General features: G+C 39.2%; 1 protein-coding gene and 1 long non-coding RNA gene across 9 annotated transcripts in view; one reads left to right on the top strand and one right to left on the bottom strand.

Annotated features, from left to right (window-relative positions):
* Positions 1 to 9,948, bottom strand: part of COP1 (COP1 E3 ubiquitin ligase) — a 115,240-nt gene extending 105,292 nt beyond the window's left edge. For 2 of the 5 annotated variants that reach the window (XM_019727875.2, XM_074322295.1), the window contains exon 1: positions 9,260 to 9,948. In XM_019727875.2, coding sequence (XP_019583434.1) covers positions 9,260 to 9,678 — 419 coding nt within the window. In that variant the 5' untranslated portion in view covers positions 9,679 to 9,948. The remainder of the gene's footprint in view (positions 1 to 9,259) is intronic. The other 3 variants (XM_019727802.2, XM_074322298.1, XM_074322296.1) reach the window with 3 other exon arrangements.
* Positions 9,949 to 10,082: 134 nt separating this feature from the next.
* The window catches only part of LOC109445514 (uncharacterized), a 32,792-nt gene continuing 22,709 nt past the window's right edge, over positions 10,083 to 20,165 (top strand). For 2 of the 4 annotated variants that reach the window (XR_012492916.1, XR_012492915.1), the window contains exons 1-3: positions 10,083 to 10,557; positions 11,658 to 11,759; positions 18,829 to 18,980. This is a non-coding gene — a long non-coding RNA (uncharacterized LOC109445514). The remainder of the gene's footprint in view (positions 10,558 to 11,657; positions 11,760 to 18,828; positions 18,981 to 20,165) is intronic. The other 2 variants (XR_012492918.1, XR_012492917.1) reach the window with 1 other exon arrangement.

Consider the following 20,165-nt stretch of genomic DNA (forward strand, 5'->3'; position numbering starts at 1 on the left):
TCACAACAGAATAGAAAACCAAGAGAAGAGGTCAGGCGGATAAGAAATGAAGTGGGGGGAGGAATCCAATCCTTTATTCAATAGGACTTTTCTAAATCACCTTTTGAATAACTTACTGATATCCAGATATTTTCACACAATGCTGTCCATTACTTTGGTGAGGTAGCATATATTAAGAGACTATATACCCTGTTTCCCTGAAAATAAGCCCTAGCATGATATTTCAGGATGACATCCCCTGAACATAGGCCCTAATGCATCTTCTGGAGCAAAAATTAACATAAGACCCAGTCTTGTTTTTGGGGAAACACGGTATAACAGAATCAAAAGCCATTGGTATTGGGATCTAAAGCCAGGTTTACATTTAGCCAGCTAAACTACATCTGACTCCAACTTTAGGAATGTTGCTAAACATGTCTAATTCACCACATCCCAGAATCTCCTCCATTCCTCCCTCCCACATATAAACATTTAATTCATAGGAAATAAAACAGTAATTCACAATTGTCTCCGAGACTTTCTTCCAATTTGCTGATGCCTATATTCAAGTTTTGAGGCAGGCATCTTCTATGTTAACACATCTACATGAAATGACAGCTACGTCCAACGGCAATCTAGCCAATAGGAATTTTCAAAAATTCCATCATCTATAACATATAACCCAATTTTCAGATATGTCAAAGTATAAAGAAAAAAAAATTCAATTTAGAATCAAAGAAATATGACAAAGTAAAACAAAGCCAAAGAGGAGTCTTGCATGGTCCAATGGACAAAGTGAAACACAATGAGCTCACTCTACACTTGAGGTCAAAATTTAACTGCAAGCAGACTTACCCTTTTATTATATACTCTTAGAAAGCTGGGAGGGGGTGATAAATGAAACAATTACTTTCAGGTATTAGACAATAGGCAGCAAAGTACTGAAATCTTTAAGGGAAGATGAACAAATGAAGTAAAAACACTACCATAGACCCAGCTTTCTGCTTTCACAGAAAGCTTCACAAGCCCAAGGATGAAGAACACAAGCATATCACAATAATCTCACTGAGTCCAGGAAGGTTAAAGGGTGAAAAACTTACAAGGCAGGACACCACAGAGGAAGGAGCTATAAAAAGAAAGAATTCGACAAATCTATACAGGGTTCTCGTCAAGTCCATTGTTGACTACTAGCAGCCATACAAGTCCAGGGTAAAACTCTACAAGATCAGTTAAAAAAATAACCAGGGAGATATAAAACACAGGGTATTCAACAGCGACCCCAGAAGAGTCATTGGTAGACAAGCTCAGAAAAATGGCTCCTCATAATCTACCCTAAAAATGTTTTTAATTTAAATATTTTTTTCATCCTCAAAAGGATCAAACTGATATGCAAGAAACTTAACTTCCTGCCAGGACAAAGTCCAACACTTTATAAAGAAAACAAAATCTATCACTCAATAATAGAAAGTTGAAAATGTCCACTATCCAATAAATAACTAGACATGTGAAATAGCAGCAAATGTGACCCTTAAATGAGAAAAACAGTCAATAGAAACAAAGAAATAATGGAATTAGCAGAAAAGAACTTCAAAATATATATTACATATATGTTTAACGACTTAAAGGAACACATGAATATAATTAAGTGGAAATGGAAAATATAAAAAGAACCAACTGGACCCTTAGAGCTGAAAAATATAGTATCTGAAAACAGCAAAAGACATGGAAACTATAAGAGAAAGTAAAATGCAATTGCTAGAAGTTTAAAAAACACACCACTTTTTAAAACTTCTTTCCATGGGCTCATCAATGCAAGAAACACAAGTTAAGAAGCAGTTAATTTGAAGATAGGTCAACAGAACATTATCCAAGTAATAATACATACTTTCAATCTTTTGTATGGAAGAAATATTAAAGAGAAAACTATAAATCCTTTAAATGTTCGTGAATTCTACGCAAGACATGAGTCATTCCACTGTCCAGTGTATTCACGCTGTATATATTTAGTAGTCATCTCGGATATCAAATTGGTTATCATATTGAGAACATATTCACATAACTTTTATTACAGTATATTGTTCTAACTAATCTATTTTATTATTGTTAATCTCTACTGTTCCTAAGTTACAAATTAAACTTTATCACAGGTATGAATGTATAGGGAAAAAACATAGTATATACAGGGTTCTGTACTATCCACAGTTTCAGGCACCCACTGGGAGTCTTGGAGCATAACCCCCACGGATAAGGGGGGACTACTGTGTCAATACCAGACTAAATAGATTTCAGAACAACAAATACTACCAGGAAGAAAGAGGGACATTTCAAAACGATAAGGGGATCAATTCACCAATCTAAATGTGTGTACCCTACTAACAAAGCTTCAAAATACACAAAGCAAAAGCTGACCGAATTAAAAAATATAGCCAAAGTCACAATTACCATTGGAACAGTTAAGGATTTTTAACACTCCTCTATTAGTAATTGACAGAATAAGTATACAGAAAATCAATTAGAGTATACAGAATATAAACAACACATCAACAGAATATAAATAACACATCAACCAACCTGACTATTTGACATGTATAGAATATACCAGCCTACACACAGCAGAATACTCAATTTTTTCAAGTGTATACGAAACATTCACCAAGATAAAGCTTTCAGTGGACCACGAAACAACTCTCAATAAAAAAACTTAAAGAATTAAATTCATACAAATCATATTCTGGGAACAAAGCCGAATTATATTAGAAATCAATAACAGAATGATATCCAGAAAATTCTCATTTAGAAATTAACCAACATATTTCTAAACAACCAATGGTTCAAATAGGAAATCACCATGTTAGACAACAATTTCTGAGATAGGACACAAAAGTCACAAATCATTAAAGAAATAACCAATAAATTGGACTTAAAATTTAAAGCTTCCGCACTTCAAAAGACAGTTAAGAAAATTAAAAGGGAAGCAACATCGTGGGAGAAAATATCACAATACACAGGACTGACAAAAGATTTGTATCCAGAATTTATAAAGAATCTTTACAACTCAAGACAAACAACTTAAGAGAAAAATGGGCAAAAGATTAGAACAGATCCTTTATAAAAGATCTAGAAATAGCAAATAAGCTCATGGAAATATGTTCAACATCATTAGTCGTTAAGGTAATGCAAGTTATAATAATCAGATACTACTACACACCCACTAGAATGAGTAAAATTTGAAAGACTGAAAGCACCAAGTGTTGGCAAGAATGTGGAACTGGAACTTTTATGCCGTCTTGATGGTAGAAGTGCAAAATGATGCAGCCACTTTAGCAAACAGTTTTGCAGTTTCTTATAAACATACATTTTACCACACAAGCCAGCAATGTACTCGTAGATATTTACCCAAGAGATGTAAAGACGTGTTCACACAGAAACATGAACGTGACAGCTTTCTTCACAAACACCAAAAACTAGACACAAAGAAACTCAAATATCTTTTATCTGATGAATATATCACAAATCATGTTATATTTAAATAATGGATTACTACTCAGCAATTAAAAGAAAAAAATTAGTAATACATTTAACACGCAGCATTACTGAATCTCAAAACCTTATGCCAAATGAAAGAAGTCAGACACAAAAGACTACATATTGAATGACTCCATTAATAACTATCCTAGAAAAGGCAAAACCATAGTCATAAAAAATAGATCACTGGTTGGCAGGCCTCAGAGGAAAGAGCAGAAGATAAAGTGCAAGTGAAATTTCTAGGGTGATGGAAATGTTCTGTATCTTGATTAGGGTGGTGGTTCCAGATGTACTAATTTGTCAAAACTCACTTTACTATTCACTTAAAACTGGTGACTTCTATTGTATGTAAATTATATCGTAATAAACGCTGACTTTAAACAAAATCTCCAGCTTCTGCATAAAGGCAAGGTAACATAATGGTTAAACTTGAGCTCTGAGTGATAATGTCTGGATATAAATACTGACACCATCATTAACTGTACGAACTGAGACAAGTTACATAACCTCTCTGACCATCATTTTCTCACTTATGAAATGGGAATTAATAAAAGTATCTGCACCAAATGGTCACTGCAATGATTGAATAAGTAACATTAAACCCTTAGAATGGTGCCTGGCAAATAACGGCAGTTTACCTTGGAGCACACATTATTATTATGAGTCGTGCACCAGAACAATTGTCAGCACAGCACATTCAGTCTTCACTTTGGAGTGGACGTTGGCATTTACGATCTTTGAGTTTCAAGTATTTATAAAACAGTTATCTATATTTTACGAAGCCCACTTTGCCTCATCACCTCTGTTGGAGACAAATGCCCATCCTTAAACTAATACTAAGACCAGAGGATTCCAAGGTACTAGATTACTTGGGCCTGTGTTCCAACTCTCAATTTAGGGAAGAGCACCCACCCCCAAACCACACAGACTAGGAAGAGAGGATGGATTCCCAAAGGTAATACCAGAAATACAATGAACAGAAACCAGACTATCTATTATAATCCATCTTTCTCTATATACATTAATAGAGACAAAATCAATTCGTGAAACTTAATTATGAAAAATGAAAGGACAATTAACTTATATATGATATGAAGAGAAAACATGATACCCAATGAAAATATTGAGATGCTAGGGACCTATACAAATAGAACCTGCTACATACATATATGAAGCAAGACAGAGGGTGAAGAACAAGCAAGGTAAGGTAAGGGGCAAAGACGGGCGACATCAAGAATTCAGGAATCATTTTTTTGTGTGTGTAATACAAATTTTGACAGGAAAGAGAAGACTGTCAAAGCCTTTTCTTCCAAGCTACATACAGAAGCTTTGAGGAAAAAGGTTTACAGACTAAAATAATTATTTAAAACAGAAAGAAATCACCATCAAGAACAAACATACATGAGCGACAAGGTTTAAGGTTACAGTTACTTTAATCAATAACAATTCTTAGATGGAATATGGTCAACTAAGTAATGTTGGTTCATTATCAACAAAGGTTTACAAAAGGAAAAGCTAGCTACTAAGGAGCACCTTCTTTGGTAATGAACTGTACTATTGTAAAAGTATCTCCCTTTCAATGTATCGACCAGAATTCAAGTTAATAGTCTTTCATATCCTGCTTCATAATCATCCGTTTCATTTTCTCTACCATTTGATTCACCTAAGTCTTCTGCCAACATTGATACTGATGACCCACAGTCTGATAGGACAATGAACTGCTATGATTTGATGTTGTCTTCTGCAGAGTACCTTTCACCACCATTGTCGTCCAAATAGCCTATATATTATCAAGCGACAGAATCAAGTTTCATTTTGCAGATTTAAGGAAGTTCTTGATTGTTACTGTAACAATATAATGAATTCTAGTTTATTTCAGCAGATGAATATGTTTTAACAGGTCTTTAAATTACATTTAGTTCTATTTGTAAGCGCACAATGGTCAAAAAAGGCCACTTAAATTTTCCACTCACTTTCTTATCACAGGGGAAATTATATCCGATAATTCACTGACTTTCAAAAAATTTCACCTTGATACCCAGTAAGACTACACTGCACATAAGTATGTAACCAAAAGTTTCATCAAATAAACTTTTCTGTATCATGACGCGTTCTATAGCTCCTATTTTATTTCACTTTTTAATAGTCTGAAAAACATACTTATAGTAGCAAGAATGGTCAAAAGGTTTCACCTTTAGTGCTAAATGTAATTAATAGGTAATATCTGCCTACAGTGCTATGTAGTGAGACGACATCTGAATTCAGAAGAATATTTAGCATATAAGCGAAGAAATGATGCCAGTATATGATACTACAATTATGTGATTAAAAAGCCTTTCTTTGCATTAAATCGTGAGCTCCTTCAGGATAGTCTATTATCAATAATTTGATACAAGAGAGAGGCAGTCACATATTTAATAAATGGTAGATCAACTTAATGTGGAGCCTACCTACTTTTTATCAGGCAGATGATTAGTCAACCTTCCCACAAGGGGCTTACATCTACATGAAAATATTTATTTCTGCTGCAACTTAGAGAACAACTGGGACTTGAAGATCATTTCAGTTGGAAAAGCTAATGCAGATGCAGGAGTAATGTGACAGAATAAAAGAAGTCACCTTCCAAATACAGGCTAGATTTATAGTTTAGTTAAATGGATGATGCAAGAAAAAATTGAAAAATCAAAGTAAAAAAGACTTTCTTCAAGTTAAGGACTACTCTCTCCTGTACTATAGGTTCTCCATCTATAAATCACTGTTAGAATTATCTATAGTTTGACATACGTACTTTCAATCCTTTGTATGAAAGAAATATTAAGCGAAAACTACAAATCTCTAAAATGCTCATCAATTCTGCAATATAAACTTATTTTCAAATATGATATAAGTCAAGAGAGGCCAGTATGTGTCACTGAAAATTGGTATTTGACTTTAAATCAACTGTTCTCAAGAAGGAAAAGAAGACATGCCATTATCACCAGGGGAGCTTTTGCAAACTACAGTACCCACTCGGGCCTCCAATTCTGATATGTCCTCTCAGGATGTGAGCAGGCAGACAGGCAGGGGGAGGGAGTGGCTAGGAACGAAAATGTTTATCTCAAGTGATTATGAAACAGCTGTTTCCCTCCAATCTTCCACATTTAAAAACTACTGGGCTAAATACATACACTCAAACTTATGGATCTGGAGTTTTCCAATTCCATACAAAGAAAGCACTAAGTTGAGCATTGGGAGTTCTCCTTTTGTCCCTTAGATGTCCAATTGAAACAAAGTTATTTAACTTCTTTGTACCTCAACAGAAATATAATTATATTAGTATTACATTAAAATTGGAAGTTCTATATAACTTCACAGAATTGCTCTAAGAATAAAACAAAATGTGATGTATAAACATATCTTTAAAATGTAATGAACAAGGAGTTATCATCATTATTCAAATCAGCCTCATTTAGATTTGTAAAAGCATAATTTGGATTGGTTCAGTTTGACCTTGAAGCATACAAGACAAGACCAATCACCCAGAGCCAATTAGAAATAAAAAGAATTCCTTGAGCCTTGCCTAATCCATATCTCCCTACTCCAAAAGCTTCGCCAAATCAAATCTAGCTTGAGAATTTGGAAAATGGATTCTCATTAATGAATTCTTCTGAATATTCAACTTCACCAGAAAGAGAAATGGATTAATGAGATTATTAAAGTGAAATATTCAGAATTTTAAACTAAAGACTCTTACTGGATACTTCCGTATTAGAATATTAAAGAAAACAGAATAATTTAATCAACATGGTTAGGACCCGGGACTAGATTGAAATTTTAAAACATTAGGTGGCAGACTAATAAAAATGTAAATAACCTACTCTTCCTCCCAAAAAATCAGTGCCAGCTGCTTACATTCCCCCATCCTTCTTCAATTCCGGATAAAATGGCCTATCGTAAGTACAATAAAACTCATGTGGTGCCTGGCAGACAGAGAGTGCCAAATAAATACCTGTTAAATGAACCACTGATTCCCTTATTTCTCACATCTTTTACACTATTTTGGCGTACCTATATGGATGCTGCCATGTTTTCTTTTAGCCTACCGAAATCAGAAATGAAAATGGTGGCTAAAAAAACTGAATCCTGCAAACTCTCATGTTGTTTCATTACCTTCTACTTTATCATATGGCTCTCTCTACTGAGTATGAGCACAAACACCTTAGATCCAACCATGAGCTGCTTGTTTATAAATAACAATTATAGACCAGTTTCAAAGAAAAAGGAATTAATTCTGAATCTAGAATAATTTAAGACAAAAGCAAACATATGAATAGACATTATTACTGCAAGAACTAGAAACTGTAAGTCTAATCAATAACTTCCCATTCTATTTACCAGTTGATCGTTGAACAGGAGTGCTAGGGGCACCGACCCCCACACCATCAAAAATCCACTTTTAACTTTCGACTCTATGGATGGCCCTTTGCATAGTGAATTCAACCCATTGCGGACGGAAAATAGTGTTTTCTACCTGAGGTTAGGAATGTGAAAATACTGTCTTTCGTTAGTGATTGGTTGAATCTACAGATACGAAACCAAGGATATAAGGGCCAATTGTATTTACTGAAAAATACCGATGTATATATAACTGGACCCACACAGTTCAAACCTGTGTTGTTCAAGGGTCAAGTGTAATGACAACAAACTCCGATCATCTTCGACCCTGAAGTGAATCAACTTCCCCTATAATGACACTTGCAAGCCAACTTCCTACACCATTAATATTCTAAATCCACATACAATTTCCTCCAGGGAAACGCACAAAATCCTACCAGTTAGCTGGTAAATGAATTTCACTCTGCTAAAAGCAATTCCTTTCTCACAATTCTACTATTTGCCTGGGCTTTGGTTACAGAAACACTCTCAACAAGACAACCAATTCCATCTTTCACTTAACAGGGCTGACCCCTCTATGACAGATACGTAACAACACTACTACGGTGTGTCATTCAAGATGTCATTCAAGTATGGCTGCCAAAATGTCAAATATTTCGCGTTCCTCGAATGAGTCGCTCCAGTATACTCTACTGTGACACAGAAGTGTAGTGGCTGCATCTGACACACGGATGACATTTAGTAAATGTGGTTCCCTATCGCAAGATATTCGGTTGAGAAGTGACATTTTCTGTGAACAGACTTCCTTGACAGATTTACAAGCGGCCTACCCTTTGAAATAGTTAAGATATTTATCCACACACACCGTGGACACTGACATGAAACACTACTTCTTGAAACATCCACAACCAGGTTTAGCACAGCATCAGCCACACTTCCAATCAGCACATTCTGGCCAACAACTCCGTCCCTCGGCATCCCGGGGAGCGCACCCCGCTCCCTTTACAAATCTAATTCGCTTTAACAAGCAATCGGACTAACACGACACCGAATTCACCAGCCAGCCAGAAAATTCAAGGCCTAACTTCCTTGCCCAACTTTTTCCTTTTATGCATAAGCATGTATCTGACTTTCCGTCTCGCCCCCCCATTTCTTATTCCCTGAAGTCTCTTCACTTCCTCCTCGCCAGTCCTTACCTCCCCGGTCCCCACCCTGCCTGGGGTCCCCAACATTGCCCCCTGTCACCCCACCAACCAGCAGCCCGGATCGCTCTGCAGACACCGCCCCGGCACCAAACTGTCCACCTCACACGCGACCCACCAGCCCGCACAGCAGAAACTCAGCGTTTAGCGGCGGGGAGGGGGCTGCTCTTCACACCCACCATACGAAGTCGTTGCTTTTGTCCTCGTACGAGTTGATGAGCCCGTTGCAGAGAGGGACGAGCAGAGGTCGCTTCCTGCTGCCGCCGCCGAGGCTGGAACTGCTCCCTCCGCCGCCGGCGCTGGGCCTGGGCGCGCAGCTGAGCCGGGACAGGCCCGCGGACACCACCCCAGCGCCGCTCCCTCGGCCGCTGCCGGACACAGCGGGCGCCACCAACACAGGCCGCACCGGGCCCCCGAGGCCGCCGGAGCCCGCGGCCTGGGCCGCCCCGCCGGACACCAGCGCCGACGCCGACGCCGCCACGGAAGGGGGCGACGGGGAAGAGGATAAGGATGAGGAGGCGGAAGTCACCGAGGAGGCCGCCGAGGAGCCAGGGCTGGTCCCGGCGGAGCCCGACCCGGCCTGGCGGCTACCAGACATCGTGACTCCCTCCCCTCCGGCGGGGCGCTCGGAGGAGAGGGACCGCGACCCGCCGCCGCCTCCCCTGCCTCCGCCTCAGTGCATCCTGAGGACGCGCGCCGCGCCGGAGGTGGGGCTGAGGAACAATAAAGTTGCTTTTTGTAAGGCGACCACACAGCAGCGTCCGACGGGAGGGGGCGGAGGGAACTAATCAAGCAGAGTAGACACTACCGCCGCTCTGGAGGCCGCCGCCGCCGCGGTACCCTGCCGCAGCCAACCCTGGTGCGCCGAGGCCCGGCGCTGCGCGTGCGCGAGCGGCGGAAGGGGCGGGAACGGCGGGGGATACGACTTTAAACGCGGCCCGGGCGGTTCTCAGGCACGCACGGCGCGCCGTCGACGGCGGCGGCGGCCTATAACGACAGTAGCCCTCGCCGAGAGCTGTTTTCGTTCGTGACGTACCGGTGGGCAGCCCGTCTTAATGGGTGACAAGACTGCAGCGAGCGGAATGAATGGTCGCGGTGGCCGAGTGATTGAGAGGGGGAGGGCTTGACAAGCGACTGCGCACGCGCGCCCTGAGTTACCCAGGGGCCCCGCTCCTGGCGGAGTTGAGCGGCGCCGGCGCGGAGCCGCCGCACCACGCATGCGTGCGGGTGAACCGCATTCCTCAACGTGAAGAGGGAGCGGTTGCTGCTGCCTGAGAGGCAGGCTGTGCAGACCAGTGGCGAGGGCATGACAGGTGCTTCGGAGTCGGGGATTGAAGGCTCTGCAGGCGGGGACCCATGCAAATAACCTAGAAGCTCCGAGCAGTTGGAAAGAGCACTGGACTGAGAGTCAGGGACTCGGGACCATTCCACAGTATTCTGAGGAATACATTAAGATGAAGTCAGTCAACAGTGCTTTGTAAGTTGAAAACGTTGTAGCAAATGTTACCAATTTTATGGGTTCGACCGTGATCTTATTCTTGTAGTTTGAAGAGTTATGGACCAAATTAAGCCTAACAACAATGGGAAAACAAACGATACTTAATCAGAACACAGCTCAGCCAGAACCTCGGTTTATGTGGATCTGATGTATTCCTAGCACAAAACAAAGAAACCTGGTACTTAATACCACCAGAAAATGTGCAATTTCTGGGAGGCTTTTTGGAATATTAAAAATTGATTGCAGATTGTCATTTGCCATTTGGAGAATTCCCTAAGATTCTTGGGGATGTAAAGGAGAAACAACTGAACTGGGTGGTTTTTCAGTATCTGTTTCCACCTCTATCATTTTATGTTTCTTGGAAGAAAAGAGCCCAGAATTAATTTTCTCGAGTTTTGAAGACTAGGAGCAACCAGGGCCTTTCCCCAGGAACATCTGTCCAGGTAGGGCCAGGGAAGGGCCAGCAACAAGACAGCCATTCACCTGGGCAGTGAACCATCGTAAGGCTACCACACTGCTCAACTCTGCCTTAGTTGCTCACCCTCGTATTTCCAGCTCAGGTTTCTGCTCAGAAGAATAATACAGGAATGGGTTTATCAGATTTCCACGAACCACCCTCCTTGTGTGAACGTTGCATTATCCAATCCCTTGTTTAAATTCATTTCCAAGACCCAACTGAAATGTGAAGCCTTCCTGACTCCTTGTCAGAGATGGTTGAACTCTCATTTGTGCTCCAAAGATATTTTGTTTGCACTTATAACATTGTATTTTAGTGGTTTATATGATTCTCCTCCACCAGCCTATCAGCTTCAGCTTTGTATTCCCAGCAGGTAACACAATGCCTGGCCTATGTTAGGTGCTCATCAAATATTTCTCAACTAACAAATGAATAAAGCAATTGATCTCATTTTTATTTTAATTATTTGCTTAAAGTACGGTTTTCCAACTAAATTATAAGTTCCATGAAAGACAGAACCGTATTGGTGCTCAGTGAGTATTCAATAATTTTTTTGATGAAAGAATGCGTAAAGTAATGCAAAGAATTTGATGAATATCTGTTGAACATTTGCTACCCATAGGCCTGGAATAGGAAAAGAAGAGTTGAAGAAGCATATACAACATTGTTTCTACATTCAAGAAATTTATGGAGTAGTTGACGAATTAGAAAAATACGTAAAAAAGTAAGTAATGTTTCCAAGGAGCACATGTGAAATGCTTAATGAGTAAAGTAGAGCATCGCCATAGGAGCTAAAGCAAGAGCAAGTGCTGAGGACCAGCCATGTTGGTGTGGGTAAATGTTAGACCTTAAGAAAGAAAAGTATGGCTTGGTCAATCAGAAAGTATAATTAAAGTCATGAACCCAGAAAATAAAAAAGTAAAAGTATTTTCATCAAGTTCAGATAATCTATTTGATAGGGGTAAAGACTTTATTAAGAAAAAATTCATTTGGGGGGGCAAATTGTAAAGAGTCTTGAATTCACTTTGAAAAGTAGCCTATAAGCCAAACAATGAAGGCATTTATTGGGGGTAAAATATATTCAGTGTCATTTTGAAGTTTAAGTTTTCAGCAGATTAATCTTTCAGAAGAAGTGGGATATTAGGAGCAAAGAGACTAATTCGGAAAAAATTATAGCAGCCCAAGCATAAGTGATGAGATTCTAAATTAGAGAGCTGACAAGGAAAGTAAGGGGATAGTCTGAGATAAAAACACAAAAGAGTCTATAGAAGTAAGTTACTCTCTAAAAGAATCTTTACGATTCTGGAGGGCCTAACCCAGGTCTGTCTTGTTCATCACTGTCTTTCCTAGTACTTTGTTGGCATAAATGCTGACAAATTGATTAAGGAAAAGTGATGGAACACAAAGAGGAGTGGCTCCAAAGATAACTCCAGGGATAATAGCAGGATGACAGAATTGGAGACGGCCAGTGGATGATTTAGTTTTGGATGTGTTGTGTGAGTGCTTACGTACTTTCAAGTGAGCATATCCAGGTAGTGATTGAAAATCCAGGCTAAGGCAAAGGGGGACCTTCAGCCCATGAGAGAAATAAAGCTGCAGATTTCTGAGCTCTACCTCCAGAGATCCTGACTCTATAGGTCTGAGGTAGGACCTATGAATATGCATTCTTACCAGCACCCAGGTGAATCTGGTGCAGGTGACTAACCCTTTGAGAAATATGTGGTTGATATTGCAGGTAATGTAAGAGAAATACGTAAAGTAGTCTCTTCCTTCCAGGGAGCTTATTCAGGAGACAGAAAATGATATGACTCGTTGAGAAGTCTCTGAGAAAAAAATCATCATGAGCTTAGTATTACCACTTCAGAACCTATCTTTAATAAAATCTAAATTTACGAAAGGAAGCTGAGGGGATATGATGCAGTGGAATTTCCCTCTTATACCAGATAAATGTATAAAGACTTCTGAAAGTATACCACCCTTATTAGTTTTTACTGGCAGTCTTCTGGGAAAGCAGAAGAGAAAAGAGGAAGCATGACAAAATATACACATGCAAACAGACAAAAGTCAGAACTCAGAAGAAGCAAACAGGAGAAGGGAAGAAAGCATTAATGAGAAATGAAAGTAAATGTAAAATAACAGCTTAGCCGTAATAATTAAAAGAATGCCATCGTGTTGTTAAATACATTAATCCAGTGAATGATTAAAATGACAAGACAAAATCCAGTCTTCCACAAAAACGGCTACGCAAATAAAATCTAATAGTTAAGGTAAATATATTGCTAAGGTATCTTATCCAAATAGAATAATTTAGGGAAATAAGGCTGCTGGTTTCATCCCCAGCTAGCCCTGCCCTTTGGTAACCAATCTTCCAAAAAGATCCTCCCTAAAAAGCTGTATTTACCTGACTCACCTGAAGGGTTTGCTACCTGTTAGCCCAGTTTGCTGTCTAACCAAATCTCTGAATGAATAGTAGCTTCCTGTTCAGTTTTTGTTTTTAATTTAATGTGTTTGCCCTATTTAAAAAAAAAGGGGGGGGGGTATGAAATAGCCACGGTATTGAAAAGCTAAACTGAGAAGAAAAAGGAGAAGAAAACAGTTTTCTGTCAGTGTGAATGGACAAGAAAGAAATGGAGAAGTTTCTTAACCCGATAGCATAATAATGCATCTAGCAGAAAATTAAAGTGAAAAGCTCCAACTTGCAGTTTAAAACGTAAGGTAGACATCTATGGAGAACTATAATTTCTTAGAGTTATTATTTGAGAACAGTCTGTTCTCCAAAAATGTCTGTCGCACTGTTTTCATTGCTAGAATTGCATCATTAGCTTTTATTGCTCTCCCAGTCTTCCTGTATAAATTTATAAGCATTTTTTAGAGAAGGCAAATTAATAGCAATAGCACTAATACCTTGGTAAGTTGGTCATCATATTAAAAGAAGTTAATTTCCTTTTATTAAAAGACTTCTTTTGCAAGCTAATGCTAGCAATTTTAGTCAAGGTAGTTGTAAAATATGGCCTAGGCCAATAAGAAGTATTGTAACATTGAAGGATTGTAGGTGGAGTTGTGTGTGTGTGAATGCAAGTTACTAAATGTGGTTAGTCAGCTTTGAGAAAAAAAAAGATTGGGAAAAATCAATACTGACTAGAAAAACATTTACTTGTATTATACGTTGAATGTGTACATATTTATGAAAATGTGGGTAGGTCTAGATCAACTTGAAGATCATAAGCCAAAACAAAATGAAGTCTAATGAATTCTGCAAAAACAGAACAGTTGGTGTCATCATGAGGTTGATGTGAGGTAATATTAAAGGCAGAAACAAACAAACAAAAATAACCTCATATTGAAACTGAAACAAATGACATTGCAAGTGTTTTGTTCCATGGGTTTGACCACCCGTGCATGTAATGTGGCATAACTAAGTAATGTGGGGAAGTGAGTATAGCTAGAATCAAGACATATTTAAAATAGTACATTGTCCGTTATATTTGCGTCAAGGCACCTTCGTAGATTGTGAGTGATATTTCTTTCTGCCTAGTACTCTGGCTGTTCAGATGTAATTGCTGGCAGATCATATTATGATATCACCAATACCCACTCCTATCACCCATTGAATTCTGTAAGAACTGGGAATGCTGAGGAAGTACTAAATAGTGAACTTGTGTCAACAACCTAGAGTGAAGGGTGAATAGTATTTGGATCTGATAATTATAATTAGATTTATATCAGGTTGAAAGAGAAGTTAGTTTGGGAGCCTGTTCTTAACCTTTGAAGGTGATATCAAGTAACAGAAGTATTTGTTCTGACAGTGTTTCCTCTTATTATCTGCGCCTGTGTGGTAAGTCTTATATTCTAAATTTGCTTTATTCAGATACAGCAGGGGTTTATCTTCTCACCCATTGAGTCCTCCCACACAGAGCCTTGGGCATCTTCCATTAAACCAGTTCATCCACTGCATTTGCACTTATCAATTTATTGTGAGATAATAGAAACTGGTATTATCTCATCTTCAGTTTGGAACAATTAGGTCAATGCAGTAAAGTTGCTGGCTAGATCCTGATACCCCACCTATGTTCATCAACTGAGGGGTGCTGAATCTGGGCCATCTGACAGCGGTTCAACTGATATAAGAGCATATTTTTGGTTTTGAGTCCATTAAACCAAAGTAACAAATAAAAATCGAGTATCATATCCCATCCTTCATTTTTCCTTCCTTTGCTGCATGAGACTACATCACTCTCCAATGCTTGGATTGTACCAAGATGCTAACCAATGTTGATAATACCTCTGAAGAAATTACAAGCTAAATTTCATACTGAAAATCTAATTCAGTATGGGTATTATCCACTGCAGGGCCAATAGCCGTGTATTACTTTTCTGTTGCTGCCATTGCAAATCAGCACAAATTTAGTGGCTTGAAACAACAGAATTTAGACTTGCTGTTTTTTCTGAGTCTCACCGGACAAATTAAGTTGTCAATGAGGCTGCTTTCTGGAGGCTCTGGGGGATAGATAATCTGCCTCCAGTTTCGTTCAGGTTGTTGGCACAGTTGAATTCATGTGGCCCTAGGACTGATGCTCCTGTTTCCTTACTGGCTGTCACCTCAGTGCTATCCTCTGCTTCTGGAGGCCACTGCATTCCTTGGCTCATGGCCCCCTTCCCCCATCGCCAGCAACAGTGGGTCAAATCCTTCTCACACTGCATCTCTGACCGACTCTTCCGCCTTCCTCCTTCACCTTTTAAGAGCCTATGTGATTATATTGGACCCACCTAAATAATCCAGGATAATCTCCCTATTTTAAGGTCAGCAAATTCCATCTGCAAAATCTCTTTTGCCTTGTAACATTAACACACTGACAGGTTCCAGGTTCCTTGGTGGGGCTTTAACCTGCCTACCATATGCAGTATTAAACACATTGCTCAAGGAATACTGGTTAGTTGACTAGGTGTTGTGAAGTACTTCCGGGCCGATCCACAGGGACAAGAGTTCACTTCTTCCAAAGAACCACTTAATAAGATACCGATGGCTTTGGATAGTCTCTTTAGAGAACCAGTATATTGAGAAAAAGTTTCTTTTCTTGTAGGAATCACCTCACCCTTTTCACATTAAGGTGAACCAGTCGCCTTCCATTCAGTATACTTATTAAATACTGAGTAATATAAAAACATGTCAGTAGAGATTTATATTGACAGCTAAGTTTAGGGATCCATATGTAGACATTATTACTAAATATTTCTGTGTATATCATGGGAGAACAGTGTTTCTATTTCCTTGGTAGAAATTTTCTTCCCATTATTTCTTTTTACACTTAATGTGTTTTTATATTGCAAGAGATTTCTTTCACTTGAGTAATGAAACAAAAAAATCTGGGAAACCCTGGAACTCTGGTTTGTTTAGTGAGCAGGTCATTTATTTCACCTATTCTACTCTGTAAACTAATCCAGAACTAGAACTCATCACAGAGATGAAAAACTTGTGATTTCTGGTTCAAGACGGCAGACTGTCATCACACATTAATCTCTTCTCTTTCTGAAAAGGAATAATATCCTTAAAAGAACACATCCATTAAAAATAAATGTATCCATAAAACACCATAAAACAATGAAGACCAATAGTGAACAAGAAAAGTGGGGAAATTTTTCACGTATACGTAGAATATATACTAGACAGTATATATAATACATAGTTACATATAATATATTACTATGTTAGTATGTAAGTATACTCATAATAGTATATATTGCAGATTGTGATAGATTAATGAAGAGTTTAGAGCCGATGAGGCTGTAGCCCAAAATATATTAAGGAGAAAGTTGCTGAAGAACAACAGGCCTTTCTTCCCAATAGGGCCCAAAGCATGATGAAGCTTTCAAGCATTAATTATGCTAACTAATTAAAAGATTATCTGTGGAACAGTTGGTCTATGTATGCATGGCTGGTACAGTAAAACTGAATCTGCTCACTAGATCAGTTATGGTTCCTTTGGTCGTTCACTCCTCTCCTGGAATAATTGTGGTAATTCTAGAGGTCATGCATGCCAGGAAGGGGCACTGACCCACCTCCAGCAGGAGAAGGGTGCATTTATCAGATCAAAACCAGAGCGTCTCTGATTAAGCCCTTCCCCAGTCAGCTACAGCTATGAAGGCTAGCAGTAACAGTATTTGCCTCTAGGTGAAAGAGCTCTCTAAGGAAAGTGAACCATTTTGATAAGAATGGGTAGAAGATATGGAGAGCGAGAGGCCAAATGAACCCTGAAATAGCAATGAACTCACATAATGGACATTGGAGTAGTGGAGAGAGGGAGGGAAGATAGAAATTCAACTTTCACCTTGTACTGAAATACTCTGTAAAGAATATTACTCCAATGAACCCCTCCTTCCCTTGGCTTGCCTTATGGGATGCCCAGCTTATATGCTTGCTCCCACATCTATGTACCCTAAAGTGATAGCATATTGCTAAGTGAAACAAGCCACTCTGAAAAGGCTACACACTGTATAATTCCAACTCTGTGACATTTTGGAGGAGGCAAAATATGGAGACAGTAAACATACCAGGGATTGCCAGGGATTTAGGAAGGAGGGAAAGAGGGATAAATGGGTGGAGTACAGGTGAGTTTTAGGGCAATGAAACTATTCTATGTGATATTGTAATAGATACATGACATTATACCTATATCAAAACCATAAAACTGTTAATACTAAGATTAAGCCCTAGTGTAAACTATAGGCTTTAGATAATAATAATAATAATAATGTATCAATATTCCATACATTAATTATAACCAACATACCAAATGAATGCAGTATGTGAAAAACGGGAAGCTGTTGGCTGGGAGGGGAATATGGAAATCCTATGTACTCTGCTCAATACTTCTGCAAACTTAAAACTTCTAAATAATGATGTCTGTTAATTTAAAAAAATATATATGGAAACAAAAAAAATAAAATACATTTTCAGAGGTTTGAGGAATAGATTCAGTAAAATTGAAGGAAAAAATATATATGCACACAAAGAAATGTTAGAAGAAAAATTCCCAGACCAGAATAAAAACTTGACAGTAAAATCAGATTACCCAACAAGTGCCAAGCAGAAACGTAAAAAAAATATTTTGCCAGTGAAATTTCAGATCACCAGGGATAAAGAGAAAATACTAAATTATCCCCAACATAGAAGAATATAACTATTACTTAAAAACAATAATCAGATTGTCATTGCATGTTGTTTTGGACTGACTGCTTATGTCCCCCACAAATTGATATGTTGAAATCTTAGCCCCCAATGTGATGGTATTAGGAAGTGGGCCTTTGGGAGGAGATTAGGTTGTGAGGGTGGAGCCCTCCTAAACGGGATTAGTGCCCTTATAAGAAGAGACATGACAGCTTGTTGTCCTCCCTTCCCCTACCGCTCTGTGCCACGTGAAGATACAAGGAGAAGATGGCCATCTGCAAACAGGAAATAGCTCCCAGCAGACACCAAATCTGCCAGCACCTTGATCTTGGACTTCCCAGCCTCTAGAATGGGATAAATAAATGTTTGTTATTTACACCACCCGGTCTATGGAAATCTGTTATGGCTCCCTGAGCTGACTAAAACAGATGTATTATAAGCAACTAAATGCTAATAGAAAAAAATGCTTTCAACTTTCTGAGGGAAAACTATTTTGAGCCTAAAATTTTAAAACCAGTCAAAGGTGAGGGCAAAATAAAGATATTTTCATACATAAAAGTACTTGAAATGTTTACCACCTATAGTAGATTCTGATGGTACCCAACCTGGATTCATTTTACCTGGCCAGGGCCCCCCAGCTTCAGAGTGTTGGTTGCTAATGACACAGCTACCTTCTCTGGAGGATTGCTGCTGTGTATACTGGAGCTGGGAGCCACCTTCCCTACCCTCCCACCACGCTGCCCTCACCCTGGCAGCCAACGGCTAATGACCAACACAAGGGTAAGTAAACATACAGCCTCCTTGGGGCCAGCTTTGCAGGTTAGTTGGTGCTTCTGGGCTCCCTGCAGGACTAGCCGGAAATTAATCTCCAGTTGATTAATCTCCTCATCCATGTCTAGTTTTCTTTCCCTGTCCTATCCTGCTTTCTTCATTCCCCTTTCAAGAGCAAACCCTCAGTAAAATCACTTTCATAAGAATTCCCATCTCAGGCTCTGCTTCTAGGGAACACAATCTAGCACTCCACACATTCTAAAAGGAAAAGGTTGCTTAAGAATGCACTGCAACTTACAAAATAAAAGGAACCCAGGGACTTCTACTTCTGGCCAACATGGAATAGCATGGACCAAAATTACCCCCCACGTGAAATGACTAAGAAAACACACACTGTATGAAACAGTGCTTTTAGATATTGGATATCAGGTATCCCAGAACAGTGATCTCTGAGAAAGGGGAAAGAAATGAGGTGAACCCTACAATTGCCTGAAGAATGTCTCCAAGCCACACTACAGGAAGGCGACGCTAGGCAGAGCCAGATGGTCTCTCTCAGTTGAGGAAACAGAAGAGCAAGTCTAAGAAGGGACTGAGAATCCAGTGGCCAGAGTGTTCAAGGCAGAACTGCAGAGAAGAAACAGCTCCAGAGATCTGAAGAGCATAGCGTCTTCCTCAAGTCTTCAGTGGAGTACTGTTAGTGCACGCGTGGGTAAAGAAACACCCAAAGGAGCAGGGAAAGCAGTCCGCAGGCTGGGAAGAGCCACTGAAATTTAAGGGTTGGTTTGTTGCACCAACTAGTGCAAATTGGCGAATTCATGAGAACTTCAACATGCTCCTCAAATTCATAGCAAGCACTGAAAAAAAAAGACATATGCATATTAGACAAAGGGACTGTACTATTATTGTTCAATAAATGGTGCCAGAAAAAGCGTACATTTAGAAAGATTACAAATTGAATCACTACTTTGCACTATGCAAAAAAACGTATTCTAGATAAATTATAGTTCTAAATATAAAATAATTACCAAATAATATTTCTGAGCTTTCAAATTGATCTTAATATAATCTTTTTCATATCCTTGTAAAATAAGGATACTGTAACATTTATGTCATAGCACAGAGGGTTGAAGGTTTTGGAGTAAGTCTGCCTGTATTTATGTCGTTCCCATCTCCATCCCTCACCCTTTGAGTCTT

Source organism: Rhinolophus sinicus, linkage group LG17 (genome assembly GCF_036562045.2).
Source record: "Rhinolophus sinicus isolate RSC01 linkage group LG17, ASM3656204v1, whole genome shotgun sequence".
NCBI lineage: Eukaryota > Metazoa > Chordata > Mammalia > Chiroptera > Rhinolophidae > Rhinolophus > Rhinolophus sinicus.